The sequence below is a fragment of the Cyprinodon variegatus genome, unplaced genomic scaffold (genome assembly GCF_000732505.1).
Source record: "Cyprinodon variegatus isolate N-32 unplaced genomic scaffold, C_variegatus-1.0 Scaffold295, whole genome shotgun sequence".
Classification (NCBI taxonomy): Eukaryota; Metazoa; Chordata; class Actinopteri; order Cyprinodontiformes; family Cyprinodontidae; genus Cyprinodon; species Cyprinodon variegatus.
In genome coordinates, this window is record NW_015150748.1 from 715415 (window position 1) to 731271 (window position 15857).

The 15857-nt window shown below is 37.7% G+C and overlaps 1 protein-coding gene across 1 annotated transcript in view; it reads right to left on the reverse strand.

The window, feature by feature from the left end:
- Positions 1–3798: 3798 nt before the first annotated feature.
- Positions 3799–15857, reverse strand: part of edar (ectodysplasin A receptor) — a 51916-nt gene continuing 39857 nt past the window's right edge. The window contains exons 6-12 of the mRNA XM_015383830.1: positions 13206–13283; positions 13001–13126; positions 12831–12905; positions 10525–10597; positions 6612–6936; positions 6426–6489; positions 3799–6266 (exon numbers count right to left, since the gene is read on the reverse strand). Coding sequence (XP_015239316.1) covers positions 5881–6266; positions 6426–6489; positions 6612–6936; positions 10525–10597; positions 12831–12905; positions 13001–13126; positions 13206–13283 — 1127 coding nt within the window. The 3' untranslated portion in view covers positions 3799–5880. The remainder of the gene's footprint in view (positions 6267–6425; positions 6490–6611; positions 6937–10524; positions 10598–12830; positions 12906–13000; positions 13127–13205; positions 13284–15857) is intronic.

The window sequence follows — 15857 nt, forward strand, 5'->3', positions numbered from 1 at the left end:
GGAAACACACAGCCAGGGCGACGAGCACCGAGCCAGCTCCCATGCCAGAGGATGAAGAGAGCACATCCAGTCAGTCACGGTCAGAGAAACAGGACCGCACTGGAAAACAATCCGATCTCCAGCATCTATAAACAAGGGTGTTGATGGAAGCAGCACAGCTGATGTTTCTCTCTAGGATGGAGTCACAGCCAAACAGAAACAGACGAGGCAAAGCTACTCTGAGGAAAAGCAGAGAGAGCAGAACGATAGAGATTGAACTAACAGATTCTGCAGAATAGGAGAATAGAGAGAGAATGAAGCAGAATGATGAAATAGGGGTCCCTACGTCCTCCAGCAGTCTAAACCTATAACAGCATTACTATGGAGATAGCTCAGAATAACAATCTTACACAGCTGTATTCTTATAAACTAAACATATATATGTGTTTTAAGTGACTGGCTCCTGTATGAATCACATTTTTCCTCATTTTTTTTTTCTTTTTGTCTTTTTCATAGGAGTTACAGACCGGTGGCAATTATCATTTTCCAGGTTGGTGTTCTTTGCCTAAAGGAGAATGTAACTCCATCCTAATTGTGTAAAAGGAAAGAAAAAGAAGAAAAAACATGCCAGATTCTCAGGAAGCAAAAAGTAGACCCTGAAGATGTGTAATTTTGCTTTGTGTGTGTGTTTGCCAAGACTGACAAGCAAGTTCAAAGAGAACAGCTACTTGTGGGCAATCCGGAGTGTTTGAAATTTGATGATCATTATGCTGATTCAATGCCTCACAGCAGCATCAGCGATTGTTTTGATTAGCAGAGAGAGCTTTTCTGAAGTAACCTTACGATCCCCAGCTACTGCTCACACACTTCATTGTTTAGCTAATGCTTTGGGAATTCTGGCACAACTACAGCACACACCCTGCAGAGCATAAAAGATGGATTAAAAAGGTGATCTCTGCCATTGGATGAGTCTTTGACAAAGAGATTACTGAGGGCGGGAGAAATGTCTCTCAGAATCAGAGGGATTTGTATTTTTCATTGCTTTGAAACAGTAAGTCGTACACCTTTGAATCAATTGTAGAGGATTCTTTTTGCAATTAAGTCGATTAAATAAAGATGTTATGTAGTAGCAAGTCAGTCACTGTGTTTGAAGGGAAGTATAATGGGTAGATAAATTGTATTCTAATTTTCCCCTACACCATTTTCATTATGAGGTCATCTTTAATTGACAAACTATAAAAGTTAAGATGTCACATTCAATACCCTTTAATTAAATGTATGAATAAGTAGAGTATCTAGCCTTTACTACCTTCCTTACTAACAGTAATGGCAGAAAAATGTCTGTCAAGTAAGATCTGCAATTGAATGCCTATGCCATTAAAAAAATATGCATGTGTTGCTGTTTTATTACATCTTGCAAGCAAATAATTAATATAATCCAAACGTTTGCTTTTTAGAATAATGAGAGAAATGTATTAAAAGTAAACCAATTAAAGAAAAACTGCAGTAAGAATATAAATGTCTCTATTTTAGAGTGTATTTACTGGATGATTCAAATCAAGTACTAAGTTAAAAAAAATTATGACCCAAAATAATCGTCATTTTACACAGGTGACAAGATGTACTGACATTAGTTTTACAATAAAGTGAATTGATTTACTGATGTCATCCTGTTTATTTTTAGTGAAAGTACTCATTACACAGTTATTCTGTGTTCAGCTGCATCAATAATGAACTGCTGCGGCCATAAATTAGTTGTACACAGTTTTTTCCGCTTATAAAGCTCCTCTGGTTTATTCCTTCTGTGTTTACTTTATTTTCCTAAGCAAAGTCATTGTTGGAGCTCCCTCTGCTATTAATCATGTGTTCATTGATTTTTTTATTATCCTTTCAGATAGCACGGACACAGTTTGAATTTTTCTTTTGCCTTCGTGTTTAACTGTGGCTCTTTTTTTTTTTTTGGATAAAGCACTTGATGGAGCTGCTTTTCATATATTCCAACTTTTTACTCTTTCTTTTATATTGGAAATATCCCTCGCATATTGCTTCCATTTTTAGCTTTTTTTCCAGAGCAAACATATTTCCAGAAAACAAACAACAACTACAGACTGAGTTCTTCTAAGCATTAACTGTTGGTACTCTCACACAGAAAGCCCCCTTGGGTCAGTGCTTCTGTGTTTGGCTTAAACATCTTTCCAGAAAGCAGCAATTAATGATAAAGTACATTAAAAAAAAGACAAAGAAGGAAACAATACATATTCCACCATACATCTTTATTAAGGTATGCTTTATGTACAATAATAATTTATATATACACAGTTACAATTTGATTCTGTGACAAGATTGTGTTTCTATACATTGTATTATACTTTATGTGCTACTGAGGTAAGATATTCAGGAATGGCTTCTTTATAATATATCAGAATAAAATATGTGAGGCAAAATTTATGAGAATAAACTAACAGGTATCGCTTTCGAAAAAAGGATTACAAAATAATAAAAGATTATCAGTTTTCCACCAAAATGCTGTCCTGAAGGAATAGAATATGTAATTTTGGAGCTTTAGATCACTACAAAAAGACAACATATTTAACGATTATGTGCATTCATATGTAAGTACAGGAGTCCAGCCCCAGGTTGTATTATAAGATGTAGCCTGAAAGGATTTGAAATATTGGAAACCTCTGTTCAGAAGAGTAATGGGGGTGTTATGTGGGCGCAACAGGGATCAGATTAAGATCAGCACCATTCCACAAAGAGATCAAAGAAATGTTTAGCTTGGACTTTGGAGCTTTTCGCTGGATTTCTGACACAAAATTTCTGAATAAATTAGAAGACATAATTTACGACTTCCCAACCGGTGGACACTTTGCCTGTTAGGTGTTTCAAAGACAACTGAAGTCTGGCCTGAGTCTGGTATGATGTTTATCAAAAGCACAGTTTCTGGACGGTGCACGCAACACCTAACCATCTTCATCTGCTTCTTAGAACTCACACAACTGCATATTGTTCTTGTTTAGTCTATTGGTCCCATAGGGGCAAGGGGAGAGAGAATCCTGTCTCAGCATGACTGAGCCAGCCACATAAGCTGAATAAGAGCAGGCAGTCAAAGACAAATGTAGAGCTACCTCCTTCAGAAGGATCTGAACGCTAGAACCCTGGGGGCAGTGAGGCCATTCAAGTCATTCCTGTCCTGGCATTGCTTTGCAAGATTTTTATAGCTAATCTCCAGGGTGTTTCAGCAGTTAAGTGGCCCTAAATGCTTAATTAGGTGCTGGAAATCACAGGCACTTTTCACCCGCTCTGTAAACCGCAACACTTCAGCTTATTAGGGGCATGGGAAGCCACACGCCAAATAATTAGGAATGGCGGCAATGCTAGACCACAAGATTGGGCTATAAGTGGACTTACAGGCAGTTGCACTGGGGGTGGTGTTGGTGGGGGGTGGAAACTTACAGCTCGGGACACTGTTGAGGAAATAACTGCTGCAAGTTTGTATGCGTGTCAAGACTGTGGACTGTGTTTTGGGGACATGTGGTCTCATGCAAAAATGCTGTGCTCATCAAGGTTACTTGAGCATTAAGCTCTACCTAAAATGAATGTACATTTGAGTTTTTTGGCATTTTGTTGTGAGGACGGTGGTTTGACTTTTCCATTTGCTACATCTGCGTGTCATCAGCGCCTCCAAACTTACCACACATATTGTATTTTAATCAGAGGCAAAATCCACAGTTGTTGTTTTGACATAAACATCATCTCAAACTACTTGCAAGGTCATAAAGCTGAAAATATCTCACCATGTTGTTGATTTTTTTTTTGTGTGTGTGTAAAAACAAATTCAACAGACACCACTGGCATCAACACATGCCCCGAATGACACTATTGAGCAAATTTTGAGCTGAGTGATGCTTAAGTGTTTCCATCTGGCCCTGATATTGTGTCCTAAGAAAGGAAGTCATATGATCTGACCTCCTTATGCGATGAAAGTACGGTCAATGGAGCAGTTATGAATGCTAACTAACACTGTGGTCAAACTAGGTCGCTTTCATTATGCAGACAAAAGCATCAGGTTACATAAACTGCTGGATGCAGCTTATGGTCTGGGAAGAAATCCACAAGTTCAAAAACAGTACAACTACGGCCCGGTCCCAAAATCACTCATAAAATCAAAATAGCATAAAAAAATAACCCATTATTGGCTGAAGGTGAACGAGGTGAAAAGAAAAATAATGAGTACCTCAATGTTAACTGACAATTAAATTTGAACATCATAAAAATGTTCTAAGACTTAGCAATTCAAGTTCAGAACTAAAACCCATGTATTTTCCAGTTTCATAAGTGTTATATTTCAAGAGTTTGTGTAAATTGTGAGTATGGCTTATATTATCCTCTCAAACGGTGACCCGTTTTAAAACGTTTAAAAATAATAACTCAGAATGCATGAAAATTACACTGGTAAAATTTTTACCAATATAGACATGTTAGAGATTGTTGGAAAGCTTAGATTATCAACAATTCAACCACCTAGTTCACTGAACTTGAATTTAACTTATGCAGTTTGGGTTTATTGCAGCTTGGGTGTTTTACTCACCCAATTTTCATGTATATATTCAAACACTAGAAGTTGTTAGTCTTCAAGGGCTTACAGTTCCTCAGTTATTAGCTTTTCCATTTGGGAATGCAAAATAGGCGCATTTCCCAAAAATGAGGTGGATATTAAGAGGTTAAAAGAAAGTAAAAACTTTTATTAAGTTGAGGTTTGATGATCAGTCATTGGTAACGAAGGAGTCTGTTCTCATAACGTAGTAACAAAGCCTGGTGCAGGAAAGTTGAGTGTCAGGAAAAAGTGTATTTTAGGCAAAAGATCGACCAACAGAAGTAAATACAGTATTGTTAAGACAATGATCATCTTTGAATTGACCTTTCCGGGTTTAGGAAAAAAAATGACAAGACTGTTACTGTGTCTTTTCATATTCTTTTTATCTAAATTAATTTTTGGATAGTCTGGAGAAGGAGAAAAGAAACACAGAATTCAAACTGCAAGTGACTGGTGATCTGCAAAGCAACCTTTTTTGCTGGTGTTGACAGCATTTTCTCGAGTCCAAATATATATTTATCCTCAAGAAAATGGTAGAGTCTGTTTTTGTTTCCCTGCTGATGATCTTTGTGGAAATGTTGAATTTGAATATCTAGCAGGACTTGGCAACTGCCCACACTGCCAAAAGTACCAACACCTGCTTAAACTTTAGCACTGTGCTTGGCTGACCAGTAAACTGGCCTGACCTAAATCCCATTATAAATCTACAGGTGTAAAGAGATGGATGGATGGATGGATGGATGGATGGATGGATGGATGGATGGATGGATGGATGGATGGATGGATGGATGGATGGATGGATGGATGGATGGNGGATGGATGGATGGATGGATGGATGGATGGATGGATGGATGGATGGATGGATGGATGGATGGATGGATGGATGGATGGATGGATGGAAATAGTATGTCAAGGTGCGTCCGGCGCAGAGGCTTTCACCTATTTCAAGGAACACATCAAGGTAAATCATAAAGACAGAAATTGAGTTTGATCATTAAATTCTTGCAGAGCAGAACCAAATGGAAATTGGAGACATTTTTGTACTAATCAATAGATTATATTGATAGGTACTCCCTCATACTTTCCAACAAAAATATAAAATACAAACATTTATTTCATGTTATTTGGACTCTTAGCTTTTTAAAAATTAAGGAATGTGGACAAGACGCCCACAGGCATTCTTCATGTGATGGGGGTAAAATGTACACTCGTATGCAGTGTCCCCTTAGTCAGTGACAACTCTGTCCTTACATAAATGTGTACTTAAAGATCCCCCTGTCTCAAGTCTTTGCTGCACCAAATCTTTAGACACTGGCACAGCGCTGGGAGGGAGACATGCACTGGGAAGAACACACCAACTGGCTGTGGAAGCTGTTGATACTTTGTCGGCCAGCGACTGCCACCACCTCGCTGGTTCCAAGCACGTCCACGCAGAGCGACTCCACAGCGTCCAGCCTCTCGATCTGCACCAGCCGAGTGAGGAGGTCAGGGATACTGTAGCCCGCCGTGCTCACTCTTTCAAAAAGCTGTAGGCCATCACTCATGCCGCCGATCTCATCACGCTTCAGGCCAAAACTCTCTGCCAGGTGCCTCCATGTCTTCACCACGGCCGCCTCACTGCTGTAGGAGGAGCTCAGCATGCGACTGGCCTTCTCTAGGCAGTCAAAAGGAAGCTCTGTAGGGCTCAGTCCTGAGAAGATGACAGAGGTAATGAGTTGTGGAGTTTTACCAAAAGGTTTATGTGAAGTAAGAGGCTGTAACTTGACTCAAATTGAGTAAATTCAAATGGTATTAAACATTTTACTACAGCAATGCAAGTTTTAGTTATAAGACTTAGTAGATAGCTTACCCTCAGTCACATGGCAGGCTCTAGCATACAACTCTAGTATCTTTTTTCTTCGACTCTGTAGCATCTGTGTAGGATTCAAGAAATAAAAAACATCTTTATGAGATTAAGAAAGGATCCTCAGTTGTAAATCTGTTCATAATCATATTCTGACTTTAGTACAGTCTTTAGAAAGCTCTGTCTTCCTACCCCTGGGGTTTTATTATTGTTGATCCCGTTCATGCTGCTGATGTGGTTGCTGGAAGCAACGTGGTTAACACTGTTGATGTGGCTGGGACTCTGGATGTTGATGGCGTGGCTGGCTGCGACCACCGGGGCACCATTGGATGTGCGGCCACGGTCCAGGAGTCCCAGAGAGAGCAGGGAGAGGTCAGATTTGTTGCCCAGGTCCACCAGGCAACAGCTGGGGTTGGGGGACGTGCTCTCGACCGATCCTTGCTTGTCTGATGCTTCCTCGTCGCTGTCGATGCTGCGACTCAACAGCTGCTCATTCTCTGACGATGCATCATTCTCACTACACAAACAAATAAACACAAATCGGTCTTATATTCATCTTTAGATATAGAATAAGAGTAAATTGTTGTTGCATTAGTTTATGATAAATTAATGATAATTGTTTGTAATAAGAAAATATTTGAATAGCAGGTAGATGTTTTATGTGATCTTTACATTTGACCTAAAAATGCAGCAAGAGATCGACTTGGGAGAAAAAAAATACAGGCGCTAACAGGTTTAGCAAATAACAACACTCTAGTTTGGACATTATACAATAGCAGAGGTTATCGTTGCATTGCTCTGATGTTGGAAAAGGAAAAGCACAAAAGTATAGGAAGCTTCTTGAACACAAACTGTTATTTTATCTGGAGGACTCCTCTTTTATTGAAATAAAGACTACAGCTGAGAACAGAACGGCTAAAAGTATCACAGCAATGCATTAATTTGAACCTTGAGTCCATCGATAACTTAGAAATATTGGCACATTTTGGAAGTTCCACAATAAAGCAGAATTGTACACAGAAAACGTTTACAGTTAGTGATGTTAGTAGGGCTACTCAGTCTTGTAAAGATACTATATGATGCTAAAGACAGTAAAAAAATATCAAATCTGTTATACTTTTGTTTTTGTTTGGAAATATTAGTAAAAATCTATTTAGCTGCAAACTGTATAACAATCAAACTTAAAATTCACACAGTGTGACGTCCAATATGCTAACATGAATAATGATCGGTAGCGATACAACAGTTGTTTAATAAACTCCTTTATTTGAATAAATAAATGATTTACCGTCTGAAAGGAGTAATTATTTTCCTTGGTTTTATGTTCAGTTTTTAATGTATTCAATAAGTAGAAACATTCTTTCTACTTAACATTCTTTATTATTAGAACTTACTAATAAACCAGAATCAATACTGTAGCAAACTTGAACTACTCAAAAATCTGAACTTGGCCTTGAATGTGGCTCTTCAACTTTTACAACACATCTGTAAAACCCATTCTAAGAACAAATGTGAGAGGATAATGTTTAAAAAAAATTAAGCTGCTTAAAAACCTTTCCTTGTACAACACAACCCCATATGTTATAATTTTACCAACAATCCTCTATCTCTTTCTGCCTACTCTGGATTTTCTTGTAAAAGCACCTTGTTGACAGCGATGCACACTGCATGCTATTGTTTCCATGTCCAAGGCTCTTTCTTCCCAAGCACACATCCACACAAAATGCCATTGTTTCTCAGATATCTAACACCCTCTCTGGCAACTAATGTGGTGAGTTAACATATCCTCTGGCATGCTGGTTTACAGCACTATTGCCTGCTGTTGATGAAAAAGCTAAGATGTGTGTGTGCATCATCTTCAATTAATCACATTTTAAAGCATTCATCCTAAAAGCATTTGCATAATGAAACATATTGCTATGCAGACATAAAAGGTCTCCAGATGTTCACCATCCTCTCTGCGCATTCACTTTCAGCGCCTATAAAGCAGCATTGTCCTAAAAATGAGGGTTTGATGGATGTGTAGAGAAGGTAAGAAAACCATCACTCTTTTGTTGTCTGCAAGACATGCTTTCACCTGATGGTGGTTTTATGTGAAGCTTGGAATAAATACCCCTATGCACCCTGGCAGCTACCCCTCTTTCTCAGCTTTTTTATGCTTCAGGGCTTAAATGTGCCGTCTTACCTCATAGCCTGCACCAAAGCCACATAATGGAGCTGTCTGCTTTATTACTTAATTTAAAAAAAAGTCAACTGATATTATTTCACGACACACTTCACTTCTTTACCAGCAGACAGAGGAAGAAACGCCAGGGGGGCAACAGCCAAATTGCTGCAAAGGCTTGTTTTTTGGCAGTTTAATTATGGGCAAATTGGGATAAATTATGGTTTTGTGCTTAGTCCCGTGTCAGGATTATAAATTTAGCATGTACTGTATGTGATCTGTTAACTGTAGATGTACATTTTTTTTGTTCTCGTTGGGTAAATCTGTATCTAAAAGCTGAAAGCAAAGATTTGTAAAAATTAGAAATGAATAACTTTAAAGTTTTGTACTTATTTTGACAAATCAAAACAATTTGAGTCTTCTTTTAAAGTGAATGTAAATTGTGTCTGCACTTTCCATCTAGTTTTACCTAAGGAATCTACAGCATGCAATCTATGATCATTACGAAGATTGTATGTGTTTTTAGTCCCGTGCAAATCAGTCATGTCAGAAGTTTGCACAGTAAAAATCTGCTGTTAATTACCTACTTTATATTGCAGAATTCAGAAGTATTGTGATAACAGTAAAGAATGGGGACTGCCATGGAGAGTTTGGAAAACCTTTCGGTTGCCCAGACTGTGTGAAAAGGGCTCTATTTATCAAGGTGAGCAGTATATTATAGTAGCTAACAGATGCCACGTGGACAATATCTACATGTTTATCGTTGTTCTGTATACCTGAGCAGAATAACTAAAACTTGCAGATTATTTTAGAGAACTAGGCCAAAAAAAAAAATGCTTTTTAGCTTTCCAGCATGGAGCACTACAGTAGATAAAGGTTTTCTCTCATTAGGTTTGTACTAAACCATGTAGGAACACAGACCTTCATTTTCTTTTAATATATCCTGGGGTTTTATTAAACTAAATCTGAAGTGTTTGGAACTAATGACTAAGTTAGATTTGAAGGGAATAGGGGGAAGCCTGTAAGCTTGACAGCACTATCTCCCCTGAGAAGCATGGGTTTGTTTTGCTGACAAAAAAGACTGTTGCACTAAGATGATATCATGGAGAAAGTAAATTATGTAGAAATATTGAAGTAGCATCTCAGGACAACAGATCAGTTAAGTTAAAGCTTGGACATACAGTAAGTGGGCCCTAAATGTGTAAATGACCCTTAGCATACACAATAGTTTGATTGAAATTTATCCCATAAATGTAAAATGACCCTTAGCATACCATTATGTTTGGTACAGTGGCTTACAGTGGTTTGACATCACAAAGCTCTGATCTCAGTCCCAGAAAAACCTTTTAACATCAGTTCTGACATGAGGGCCCGATGGCGCCAGTGTACGGCAGCCTCGCTTCTGTCAGTGAGCCCCAGGGCAGCTGTGGGTACAACACAGCTTGCCAACGTCAGAATGTGAGTGTATGTGTGAATGGGTGAATGACTGAATGTAGTGTAAAGCGCTTTGGTCAAGTCTGCTGACTTGAAAAAGCGCTATATACTGTAAGTACAGGACATTTACTATTTATGGGGAATGGGCTAAATTTCAATCAAACTATTGTTGAAAAGCTTGTGGAAGGAGATCAAAATATTTAACTGACACAGTTCTGCTAAATACTCATGATGACTGTAAGATGATAACTGTAATGGCATTGAGGACAATAGAAGAAATGTTTGTATTCATAACTGACTTAAAACGACAATTTAGTTTGATTTAATGGTAAACAATGTCAAAAAAAGAAGAAGAAAAATTAAAATGTGATTTCAAATGAAAATACTCGTTTTGACGCATCTAATTGAGTTTTGACCCAATGAGATGCTAAATATTAAGAAAAATAACCTAATTTCATACAGACGGTGAAAAATAATCTCTCTTTAGACATTAGACGTTTCTCTCACCTTTTCACTGTCTTCTGAGGAGCCGCTTTCAGTTTGTCATACTCGTCCTTCTCCGAGAAGATCACCACATTGTCTGTGAGATGGAAAAAAAAAATAAGGGAATGAGCAAATAAACAGAACTAAAATACATGCAGCTAACAAAAAAGAGCAGATTTCTTAGGGTTAACCTTTCTTGCACTGAATAATGCCAGTAGAATAAACATATAAAATGATTACGGTAAGGATTATGATAAATTACACTGACATCATGGCTACTGATAGGGACAGACAGCCTAATGAGCGAGTATCTGTGAAGGAACAAAGGGTCTCTGTTTGTATGTGTAAGTGTGTGTAATTTAAGTTTAAGTGTCTGTGTCTTTCATCTCACAGGCTGATTATGTCCGTGCCTACATGAGTGACAGCTAGCTCTAGTAGAGCTCCCAGAAATAGGCTGCACTCCCACATGCAGTCACCGCCATGTACAACGATGCAATGCTACCTAACCATGTAACCATTCAGCCCTTCTAAAGCTGATAAACTGACAACACCATTGTGTTCCTTCAGCTCTTTCATTTTTGAGTTATATTAAGTTTGTAGTGGGGGTAATTAAAATGTGTGTGTGTAAGTGTTTTCCCCTCACACCACATTGAGGTGGTTAGTCAGTAAATCTGGGAGTGAAATTGAACAGAGCATCATTGTGAGAAGAAATGGCGCCTAAAGCAACATATGGCTTTAGCTTTGGAAACTTCACATTCCATCACGATACACTCATCACCCCGCATGTCTGTCAGCCTACAGCACACACAGACAAGCACGCATGCAAAAGGAAAGCGCAAACCCGCACACACGCATTGGCAAACACAATGAGAGAAACGACCAATAAAAGCACCATAAAAAGGAAACTCTTAATTTTTAGGCACTAAAATGATTCAAATGTGAATCAGACACCAAATATGATGTTAAATTCTTTAATTTGGTGTCTGATATTTTGATTTAATGTTTTTTCAGTCATGTTTAATCAACATTCCTCAAATGCACTGTCCAGCAGATAACAGTAAGGCTGTCTTTATGTTACTCTTAATAAATAGACAGAAACACAAAGCCTGTCTCTATACCAGTTACCATGTCTGAGTTTGTATTTAATGACTCCTGGTTTGTATTTTGTTAAACTATCTTAGCCAAAGCCCTAATTCCAAAGCCAAACATGGCAGAAGATTAACTACAAGTCAATCATTAATATGCTTCAATAGGCTGAATTAGTAATCAAAATATAATCTAAATAGAAGTAAATATCTGTGATAATGATTGTAGTTGAGGAGGTTTTCATGTTCATGCAAAAGTTTAGGATGGATCCAGATATATTTCTAAAGCTACAGTAAAGAATGCTAACAAGCTAAGCTTTTTAATCTTGAGGGAGTGGCGGCTATTAAAGGTTTATTTTGACTGTTGGCAGGAACAACGACCTCATGGGAATGGATCTGAAACTTGTGCTGCAACATTTTAAGCCATATCTAGCTAAACAACAGCACCCATGCTAAAATTACACTTGAAACCCAGCTGGACTTCTTAGTCAATTACTTTAAAAAAAAATGTATGCCTTGATTATAAACCAATTCTATCATTTAAATGATGATATTGATCAATATAGTTTACAAAAATTTAAGCAAGTCTATTTAACAGTGTCATACCAGCACACTTTTTAACAATCCTATTGTCTTAATCAAGAGTGTCAATAATATTTGATGAAAATACTCCCCTCATTGCACCAATCCTATCATGCTCCTTTTTAGATGTTAGTTAGTTAAGGAGAAATAGGTTTTAACTATAAGCACTAATGCAGACCATTAAATGTTCAACTTTCATAACTTCATCTCCTGCAAAAAAAAAAAAAAAAAAACTACAAGAGTGAAACAGAGCAAATAAATGTGGTCACATTTAAAACAAGGAAATAAAACAAATCCAGCAAAATGTTCTGTCAGTTAAATCAGTGAAAGGTTATTTTAGAAAGCCAGATCAAAGCACTTAAAAGGGTTTTGAGACGATGCTGTAATGAGTTCAAAATTGACCATATGGGCAAAAATGTGGAAAAAGTTCAAATTATGTATACTTGTATGTAATAGAATTACTAGGTTTTTTCGTGTTAGCATGGCAAAGGGTAATCAAAACCAGGATGAGGTTTTTACCACAATACATGTTTTTATGTAGACAAACTTTTTTTGTTGTTTTTACAACTAAAGACTTCCGATCATGACAAAGGAAAAACATTAAAACTAGTAAAAACAGTGTCTGCCTTTCATTCATAGGGATATTTGTGCAGCGTGTCTCACCAGGGACATCTTTCTTGTCTTCCTGTTTGATGGTTTGGGCCTCCACGGCTTTCACAACTTTGCCAGAACAACATGCTGAACAGATAAACATAGACAGAGGGAAAATGAGCGCCATAAAATAAAAAGCCTTCAAAGTGAAACTGCAATTTTTTCTTTTGTGCTCCACTCACCTTGGCCACCCGGCTTTGCCTTCAGGATATAAAACATTATTATAAGAACTATGGCGATGGCCATGATGAAAATGGTTGACATGGCGATAATGAGTGCTGTGGCTAGATGTCCTTGTCCAGGTATTTCTAAAGAAGGCAGACAACAATGTATTTAAACATGTGGTGGACAAAGAGGCACCTTCTACCAAAGTGATTGGACCCATACCTTTTTTTTGATGGGGGAAGACAGTGGTGCTTTTGGAATCAATCAGTGGATTTGATTTTGGTTCGTCGGTTTGCATACCTGTAAAAAAATAAATAAAAATAAAAATATTCACACACAGATTCATGTTACATTTCCTGACAACTGGCTGTTTTTTCACTAGTTTAAATCTTCTGGGAAACAAGAAGCTACCTGGAACACTGGGAATACACCTGTGCAGATCTCTGAACTTTTATAAAACCGGGACAGATTTTTGTTGCAAGCATCAAGGGAGACTAGTTATTACGGGTATATATGTTATTGTAGGTGTTAAAATTTTACATTTTGTTATATACACTGATCCTGAAAAAAAGTGGAAAATACTTGCTTCATAATTGTTTTGTGGCCATCAAAATGCTTCAGTGTTATTCTATGGGTCAAATAGTTGAGTAAAAGCATTATGCACAATTTGGCACGTTTGGAGAGATTCGAAGGTGCTGGTGACACCAAAAGTTCAAAGTTCCGCAGCTCTGAACCATTGTAGCTACAGTAGAGGTCTGAAATTTTTCTGCATTTGCGGTTGACATCATGTAGAACAAAGGCAATCCAATTTTCGAGAATAAAAAAACAACAAATTTGAGTCATGTTCAAACTGATGCAGCTTTGGCTGTGTTTTACTCACCCACCTAATTTGGGCTTACTATTCCTAAGTTATTTGTTTTTTCATCTGGGTATGCAAAATAGGCAAGGATCACTTCAAATTAGGGAGTTTTAAGAGGTTCACAAGCTCTGTGAGAAAATATTCTCTAGGCTAAGGTGTTGAATCTGAGGCTCAAACTTAGGAGTTTCGACTCATCCAGGCTTTAGTACCATGCACCAGTTTATAGAGGACTGGTTTTTCTTTGTTTCCCAGTACATTTAGACTCTGCCAGAGCTGCTCCTTGGATCTTAAAGATGTCTTAATCTCAAGATCTCCTCTTTGCAGGTAATATTGTTCTTTTGGTGTCATTAACCTCCTGTGCATTACAGCTGACTGTAACGCAACCTGGACATACATACTTCTGAAAAAGCCCAATGCTGAAATACCCCAAAAATATATTTAAAAAATATTTAAAAAATAGCTTTGTATATTTGATAATAACTACAGCAAAAGTTGTGAAACCCATAATTAAGTAAAGGTATGCATTTCATAAGTTTTTATCACTGTTATCAGAAGGCAACTGTAACACTGAGGATGCAATAATCGAGATTGTTTTGGAGAGACACTGGCTCATTATACACATATAATACACTGATCCCAATAAAAAATGCATTTAGAAAAACAAGGATAAATATTCTTTGAGGAGATCTTCAAAAGCCCCCCTTTGCTAACATCATTGGAATGAATCATGTTGAGTTCTGAGGCTGGCTCAGAGCTCGTCTGCCTGGCTGTGTGTTTCCTGGACGGGGCCATCTGTGAAGCTGGTTGAGAGTTGCCTTTTGTATCTCTGCTTCTTTCTCTATGTCTGCTTCTGTCTCCTTGAGCCCCAGGCGGCCTCAGCAGATGGATGCTCACACTGAGCCTGGTTCTGTTGGAGATTTCTTCCTGTTAAAGGGACTTTTTCCTCTCCACTGTCGCTACAATCATGCTTGGTGTGAGGGATTGCCTTCCAGTCAATGAGTCAATGCAATCAACTGGTTTTCCTTCTATAAAAAACTTTGGATTAATTTGACTGTATGATCTGGTTGAATTGTAAAGTGCTTGAAAAGACGTGTTGTGAAATGGCACTAAATAAATAAACAGAATTTAATTTAATTGAAACATGTGGCCTACATCAACATAACACAACATACTACAAGGGATGTAGTATTACAAAACATACCTAAAGAAGGTTTAAAAGTCTACATCTAGATGTATATCCTGTTAAAAACAAAATAATGTATTTGTCCACAAACAAAATCCCTTTGCTCTATTAAGAAAGCATCTATTGTAGTTTAACATTCTTTCTAATAAAACATTGTTTGGCTTGCAGAACAAAAAGAAAGAGAAGATAAAGAAATTCCCTTTCAGTCCAAATCTTGGCCAAGGCTCTATTTTATTGGGTCTTCAGTGGCCTCAATCCCTCTCTCTAAACAATTCATTTCAGGAGATTGTGTATAATTTAGCTGACAATCAGACTAATGCCTTTGTGCAAGAGGTGTCATCATGGCCAGATCAGGGATCGGGAAGAATGCGAACTGAGAGAAGGATGTGGAAAGGCGGCCTCAGGCCAGAACTCATGGGTCAGAGCACACCCGCCTCCAAGGTCTGCCTTTGGTTTCCAGCTGTGTTTATTAACATTTGCAACTGCATTCAGACAATCAGCAATGTTTCAATACTAACAGCTGGCATTTATGAATCCAGTTTGCAAAGACATTAACAAAGTCTGTTTGTGATGGTGTTTATAAACTGCAGTTGGAAATGGAATTTACAAACACTGATCTCATTTTATACACCTTCTAAATTATACATAAAGGAAGTTTATAGGAGCAGTTATCTTGTTGGCTTAAGTCAGCTTCTTTATTCTTTGTTTTCCTGAGCTGATTAAACTACACACTGGAGCATTTTATTTTATTTAATATAACTTATAATGGTAAGATTCTGTTGGATTTTATTTTCTTCTATACACCAGGGAACTTCTCTGAGTGTGTGGTGTG